General features: G+C 38.8%; 1 protein-coding gene across 2 annotated transcripts in view; it reads left to right on the top strand.

The window, feature by feature from the left end:
* Positions 1-7,894, top strand: part of RDH10 (retinol dehydrogenase 10) — a 26,698-nt gene extending 18,804 nt beyond the window's left edge. Inside the window, exons 3-6 of one of the 2 annotated variants that reach the window (XM_074577277.1) lie at positions 2,354-2,452; positions 3,831-3,976; positions 4,323-4,454; positions 6,385-7,894. In XM_074577277.1, the coding sequence (XP_074433378.1) occupies positions 2,354-2,452; positions 3,831-3,976; positions 4,323-4,454; positions 6,385-6,508 (501 nt within the window). In that variant the 3' untranslated portion in view covers positions 6,509-7,894. The remainder of the gene's footprint in view (positions 1-2,353; positions 2,453-3,830; positions 3,977-4,322; positions 4,455-6,384) is intronic. The other variant, XM_074577276.1, reaches the window with a different exon arrangement.
* Positions 7,895-8,173: the final 279 nt, after the last annotated feature.

The raw sequence follows: 8,173 nt of genomic DNA on the forward strand, positions 1-8,173 counted from the left end.
AATTTACTTCTCTGAAGTTGTTCTGGTTATTTCCCATATCTATATGTGCATCTGTGAAAATTGTCTTCTTCAGCTGTAGATATAGACATATATGACCACCTAGTTACAGTTTATCATATTAAAAAAAAAACAACAACAACAACAAAAAAGCAGTGCCATAGTAAAGATAATACAAAAGCTATTGGTGCACTTGCCTGTTGTTTATCTCTTGGAAGAAACAATGATTGGTTCGTGCTTTGAAAGTGGTAGGAAAAATATCTATTACTGCTTCTTTCTCTCCCCCAAGACAATCTCCAAGGCGAGTGCCCCTTCCTTTCTGTAGTTATGTGGTTTGCAGCCAGAGCTTCAGTCTGCATTATCAAGCTTTCTGGCAATGGGAGGTGGCAATCAGTCATTCCGATGTGATGTGGACAGATAACTGAGACGTAAGTGGAAACTGCTGATGGAGCTGACTAATGCTCCGGAGGGGAGTAAATTGTTAGCAGGACTGAGTTGGGAGCATGGATCTCTTACAGGGATAGCATAGAGGATCAGGGCTAGCGTACACACTGTCGGTGTTGGGGTGCATAAGGCAGGCTGCAGATAAATAACACTGTAAAACTTCAGCGCAGTCCAAGCGAAGCCTCTTACCTTTTCAGACAGCGCTGCCCTGTGATGACTGGGATTTGTTGCCATGCAACATGGGAAGAGAGGCTGAAACTTTGTGTGCCTGGCACAGATTAGTTTAACAGCAAACTAAATTCTTGTCCAAGGCTCTATATAAGAGGTTTAGAGATCCCTGCCACGAGGAAAGAAACAATGCAAGGCAGCTTGCTCTCAGATTATTTTTTATAATTAGCTTCGTTATGCAGTTATGACAGAATCTAGGAGTTGCATGAATCAACAGTAGAAAAGGCAAGGAGTCAGGAGGTCTGTTAATCTTCTATCATCTGCCAGCTGTCCAGTGAAAACAGTCTTTTGTGTGGTGTTAGAAGGTCTGGATTAGTCATTTAACACCTGCAGGCAAAAATGTTGTACAAGAACATGTGAAAATCATTAGAGCAAAACTGTCCTGACGTCTGTGATTGGAAAATGCAGACAGCATAAGAATGGAATTAGATGGATTCAGCTGTAGCTTGCACGTCTTTTTAAGAATGCAGCTGACACAACTCAGACCTACAATTAAGCAAGTAGCAAATACTTAAGGGGCATTTGCATGCTCTGAGTTTGGATACAAATTACGTGGGAAGACCAGGTTTCTGGAAGGACTAAGTATTTGTGGTACTGAGCAAATTAGAATAGAATAATAGCTCTGTCATTAATAGATTTATCTATTAACTAGGCATGTTTGTGATTAAAAAGCATTGTCTGAAGTTCTTTGGCAATTTAAAAGTGATCTCATATAGCATACTGACAACCTAGAGCTGAAGTCAGTCATACACATACTGTTATACTACTTCATTGATTTCTTTTTTATTTAGCATATATGGTGCTCTGCTTAATACTTATTTAAAAATGCAAAGTGTTGAGTGAGTTTCAGAAAGCAGATATGACAAAAGTAGGTATTCCATCAGGAGCAATCTAATAAATGCCTTTAATGTATTGCTTACAATTTAATTTTTTAACAGTGTTAACTCTGACTTGGGTTTTTAAACAGAAAGAAACTTTGGTTGCAATCAAAGGTTGATCTTGAGACTTGCTTTTGTTTTATTTTGAAATTCTTAAAATAAGGAATTGATACTAGAAATGTATATCATGTCTTTTTAGTTAGAGCAATGCTTATGGATACTAATGAAGATGGAAAGTAATTTAGACCAGCAGATATTTACTGTATTGTATGTAAAAAGTAACATCAGCAAAAGCTCTGCCTCTAGTATTTCTTTTAATGTAAAATGCCCAAGTTGATAAGTTAATTGGATAAAACTAGCCATATCTAACTTACAAAACACACTGTCAATAGTTAGAACTGATAATGGGCGCTGGTCTTAACACAGATGTGCTGGATGGTGTAATTAAACACTTTGCATTCCTTTTTCTGTCTTAAAAAAATGTGACTTCCATTTTAGGGTCAAATTATCTCTTTCTGATAACTAGTCTCTTGCAGAAAAATAAACATGTCTGAGCTCAATTGATCCTTTAACCTTAGGACTTCTGGAGATATAATCCTTGCTGCCTTGCTGTCCGAATTCACAAACAAGCTGTAGATTTTCTGTTGGCATTTGACAAACTCAGAAGTTCAAAACCTGTACAGTGATTGTACTTCTATATTCTTGATAATAAACCCAGATAAAGGTTTTGAACACTTATCACTAACGTAGTACATTTGTGGTGTGGTTTTTTATTTTGATTTTTTTTTTTTTTTTTTACTTTGTAGACTACTAAAGCATTCCTTCCCAAGATGCTGGAAATGAATCATGGACACATTGTGACAGTTGCAAGTTCCTTGGGATTGTTCAGTACTGCTGGAGTGGAGGTTTGTTAGACTATAATTAACAATAAGTTTGTCAATTCTTGGTTAGGATAAGCTTTTTTTATATTATCAGCTAGAGAAAATAAAGTCAAATCTTCAAAGATACTTGGAAGCTATGGTGCTGAGTACCATACCAACACATGGCTCCCCGTAAATGGGATCCACAGGACTTGGGCAGACACCATCTGTTCACCTGCTTTGCAGGTGGACTTGCCACTTAGAGTAAAAGCCTAGGATGGTTAAGGATTTCAGAATGCTAAATGATCTTTGAATTACCTGATAAATTTAGGAACCTGAAAGGTGCCAACCTACCTGTTCCTGTCAAGATCTTCAGTGCTAAGCTTGAAGCCAAAGGCAAGGATTTTCAAAAGTGATGTTTTCTATTTCTGTGAGGAAATGGCTGCCAGCCTTCCTTCTAGAATATATGGCTCACCTGCTTTACTAAGCTCCCAGTTATAAGCAGTAGGTTGTCTAGTTGCTAGGAGCTGATTGTGAGACTTATACACAAAACTAAGTTAGGTTTAGAGCCTGTTATCTTGCTTTTGGGGTCATTAGCACAAACGCAAGTGTGAACAAAAAGCATTCGGTTAGTGAAAATGAATGAATGAATGTGTCTAATGGAATAACGGTCATACTACCCCATAAGCACAGGCTTCTTTGCATGTAGGTAAGGCTCAGTCCAGGACCTTAAACTGCCTTGTTTCATAACAGAAATGAATGAAGCTGGTGTTACTTAAGGCTTTTTAGAGTATTTACTGTCTTGAGAAAACTACAAAGAATTTCCTAGACTGTGAGTGTGACCACCAGCAGAGGTGGACACATCCAATGGAAACCTCAAATGCTACTGCTGTCTATGCAATTAGTTTTTGATGTTGCTGAACTTAGTATTTTTGTGAGATATACAAGCTATATTGTCTTCTGAAAATTAAATAATACACCCAGATCTCCATTATATCTTCTGTTGAAACTAACCTTAAAAATAAAGCATTTAAGATTTTTACACCTATGCCCTGACAACTCCCCAGGCTTTTTCAAATCTGACCCAAGGTAGTATTAGGTATCTCAGTCCTTTGTTGTAACATTTAATATTAAGCAAAATGGTAATTGGAGTAGCTTGCCACTTGAGCCTGCCTGATTCAAAGACTTGAATCCAAGGTAATATCCTCCTACATTCAGCTTTCCAGCTTTCATGATTCTGTGCTAATTGCCTTGAAAGTAAAGTGATAAATGAGTTGATGTGATGCTCTATTCAGTGGCTGTCTTTTGTTGTTGTTTTGAAAATCTGTGCAGAATCACCTCAGATACGCTTTGGCTTTGAACATGATTCATATCTGTCCTTTTTAAGTTGCCTTTTTTTTTGCTTTGTTCGCTGCCAACACAGGATTATTGCGCCAGCAAATTTGGAGCTGTAGGTTTCCATGAGTCTTTGAGCCATGAATTGAAGGCTGCTGAAAAGGACGGAATTAAAACAACTTTAGTCTGCCCTTATCTTGTAGATACAGGAATGTTTAGAGGGTGCAGGATCAGGTGAGTAAAATTTTCCTTCTGCCCTGTGTTTGTAGTGTCATAAAAGTACTTGAAGGTAACTAAACTGTTACCACAAAAAAAATAAAATAAGTATTATATCTGCTTTAGTATATGTTAGACTCAAAAAAGAGAATTTCTGAATTCATTGAGTGACTTCTGTTCTTTTGTACTTGGGCAACACAAGTTTTGAGCTATAGTCTTTGTAACTTAACAGTGAATATAAAAACAAGAAATTGAAGTCTTTGTCCCTGCTGAGGCACTCCAAAGAAAGTGAGTTAATGAACTCTTCGCTGAGGTCTACGGTCCTTTATGTATCCTATTAATTTGTCTTAATCAAATATTTCAGAAAAGAAATTGAGCCTTTCCTTCCACCCTTGAAACCAGAATACTGTGTGAAGCAGGCTATGAGAGCTATCCTTACAGACCAGCCAATGATCTGCACACCTCGCCTCATGTATATGGTCACCTTCATGAAAAGGTAAGAGCTGAAATGCCAGTTTGTTGGCAGTACAGTCTACAGAATACAAGTGAAATACACGAGCATGTCCACTTTCTGGACATAAACACTCTCCTGCCCACACAGGCCAAAGGTGTTGCTTTGTTGGAATTCATAAGTCTCTTTCTTGGCTTGCATGAGTGTAGGTTGTGTGTTTGGGAAGCTCCCTAAAACTGACATCCCATGTATTATGCATCCTTGTTTTACCATTTGGTTATCTTCCGTACTCCACAGATTCCTATTTTCTTTTCAACAGACTTTTATTTCTATTGTTTTGGTTCCTCCTTAGAAATGGTACATGAGGCAGCTTCCAGCAAAGAAAACTCTAGCTTTTTATCTGTAGAACCAGTGGGTAGGAGGACCTGCCTGCAGACTATCTAGGACTTGCACAGATATAATAGATAAACTGAAAATCTGCACATTCAGAACCAATTTTCAGAGTCTAAGTTGGGAGGAAGGGCTACTTAAAGGAATTACCTCCTTTCTCCTGCCTAACACACTACAGTTTTTGGATGGGAACTCTGTTTAGTCTGTAACCAGGCTGACATTTCAATGATGCAGGGTAATAGAGGAGTTGGCTCAATTCCACTGATGCAACATCACTTGCATTCTAGTTTATAGAGAACAGCTTCACAGCTGTGGTTGTTTGTTGTTGTTTTTGTTTTTTTTTAAATCTGTAGTGTGTAGGAGGAACCTTTAAAATATAGCATTGTCATATTTTCGTTCTGTGAGGGACAGTTGAAACTGAGAAGCTTGGTGACTTTTTTTCCACTTGGAAGGCAGTGGTTCTCCTCTGCCTCAAGTCTCTCATGGTGGACAGGCTCACCAAAGCCTAGAGGAGCCTTCACCGCTCTCCTCTTTCTTGGAAGAGAGTATGTATGTGTCTCTTCCACCAACAAATCAAGGCCACTGTCAGCATCTTTAAGAACTAGCTTCTTTAACCAGAAGCTCAGAGGGTGCTTCAGTGCTCTCTGCACGAGCAGTGCCTTATGCAGCATCAGTCACATCAAAGGCCCTTCGGGTTGTCTTGGTTCAACACTTTAGCTTCCAACAGGGAGATCAAAGCTTCTGCGTAATCCGTGCCTCAGGCAGCAGCACTTAGATCAAAGGCCCTCCAGTCACCGCTGCACAAGCAGTACTACTGGCAGTGAGGACACCTCTACCAGTGACATCTACTTCTCAGTGCTTCAGTGGTCGTTACTCCTAATGGCTCGGTTCTGTGCACTGCTTTCCACTGAATGTCTGCAGCTATTTCCAGGGGCTGAGGAACTCCCATCTTAGTCCTTCTTTAGGGCCCCTGAGCAGTTGTAATAAAAGTAATATTTTGTGGATGTGGGAAGGAGGGGGGGAAGGGTCTGTAGCCAGGTACGCATCACATAGTCACCTCTTGGAATTTTATCTGGAGGGGGAAAAAGGAAATTGCTCTCTTTACTCCGGACCTCTCTTTTTGAGGATGGATGATTGAGTTTAGAATATAAGTCAAGGTTGTTAGACATCTGGTGATCAAAGAATGGCATTAACTAACACTAATCCCACATTAAAGAATATCTTAAATGTCTGATGACCTCTGCTGATGTGGCTTTGAGCAGATGCTTTGCTTTTAGTAGGCCTGTGATGCCCTTGCCCCCCTACCTCCTTTAAAACAAGCTATCACACTGCTTGTAAAAAGCAGTAGAAAATCTGGAGGCGTGTGAATAAGTAGCTTCTTCCTCCTTTCTGCTTGCCTGTGTGGTTGGGACTCCAGAATTTCAATTCTCACTGTAAGTATCCCTGTGAAATACAAATCTTTTTAGCCTCTTAAGAAGCCTCTCCAATAGTTATTATGTTACTTTTAAAGAGACCAAGTATATAGTGTAAGCAGAGGTTTTGTTTTATGCTGTCTTCTGACAATTTTATAACTTCTTTTTCACAGTATTCTGCCCTTTGAAGCAGTCGTATGCATGTACCGATTTTTGGGAGCAGACAAGTGCATGTACCCTTTCATCGCTCAAAGGAAACAGGCTACAAACAACAATGAAGCAAAAAATGGAATTTAACACTGTTTTGGATGGACTAACATTTATGGGTGAATATGATAATGTTACATGACTGAATTGCGAAGTGCACTTGCATCTAACAGATGCAAATGTCAACATCTTACTGTGGCATTCTCTTGGGTCCTAAACCTGTGTATTGAACTCTAAAAATCAATGGGGTTTTTTATATACTGTAAATAAAACTGACTAGAGTACTTGGAAAATGTGATAGGTAAGCAAAGTGAATTTACAATGTAGCTGCCACCGTTGTCCTTTAGAATATCACTGTATGTACAGTAAACTAGTCATACTACTTGTTGTAGGGCTGCACTGTGTGGTCTCTCTTGTTCAGCCTGCAAAGGCTTATGAGAGCTGTCTCCAGCTAGAAGATGCATCGGTTCAGAAATTGATTGTCTTTCCCTTTGTTATTTGGGAAGGGGGAGGGAGGGAGGGAAATCCTGAGGTGGAAGCTACTGCTCATGACCTTGTAGCAAATTCAAGGACAGTTTCTGAAAGCATCTCTTCACTTGTTCACCCAAGCTCTCTAAAGGACACATGGCCAAATTACGGTGTAATTCTCTTTTGTAGCAACTGTGTGTGTTCTATTTAAACAAAGATAAAAAGAAATTTGTAAATCTCTGCCGATTCAAAGGCAAGTGAATGTCTCAAATACTCTCAGAGCAAACTTGTACTGGGCATCTGGTTTTCTAGGAATTCAGTCAGTGACTTAAACTGACTTTTTTCAAGTCACTTGATTTGAAATACGCTCTCTTCTGTTCCCCTCTATATGTCAGAGTCCAATCTGCCATTACGGACTATATGTTTCTTTTCTTCCTCCTCATTCTTACTTCCGACAGAGTTCTCCCACCCCCTGAGGAAGCTGTTGTATTAAATTTCTGTAACTGGACTTGTGCCTAAAAGACAAAGCAACTCAGCTGAGATACAAACTGTTTATGTAAGTGCTGGTCATATGCCAATTATTAGCAAAGGAAAAATAGGATAATGCCTAATGCAACTCTACATGCAGAATATGGAAGGGTGTAAAGATTTTTTGTTTTTTGAGTTGTACTCACATTGTAGAACAGCAAATGACATTTTTACAGTATTTTTTGTAAAGCAAACAATTTTGTGCCTTGAATTTGGTAATCTGTATTAGTGAAGCATTGTAAAAGTGAACTTCTACCTCTGTATCTTAATGTATACCATCCACTTGTAAACTACTATCGGACAAATTGTGATTACTTTTTTAGAATGTCTTGTTAAATAGTGACCAATGCCTGTGGTTATTAAAGTGAGCCACCTTTTCCTTAAAACAGTGATTGGAATGCTTCCTTTGAAGACTGAACTAATGCAAACTACTCGTGCCTGTTCCGTAGCTCTTTAGTATCAACACAGTTCAAATATTTATTGCTCAATTCCTGCATCCACTTTGTCAGCTACATGGTTTAGGGTGCAATCTCTTAAGTCTAGCAGTAAGTACTGTGAAATTAGGCTTTAGGAACTGACAGTTTTCTCTAGTTTCTAAACTCATTGATAAAGTAACCGGTCAAAGATCTTTTGAAGAATATTCCTTCTTATTTTTTCTATGGAGCTTCATTTAGATCTACATAAAAATGATCCGGTGTGGATGCAGTTTTAGTGAATTAAAAAGTAAATGCAGTTTCAGTACAGCTGTAGTTACTACTG

Source organism: Larus michahellis, chromosome 2 (genome assembly GCF_964199755.1).
Source record: "Larus michahellis chromosome 2, bLarMic1.1, whole genome shotgun sequence".
In the NCBI taxonomy this organism is placed as follows: Eukaryota; Metazoa; Chordata; class Aves; order Charadriiformes; family Laridae; genus Larus; species Larus michahellis.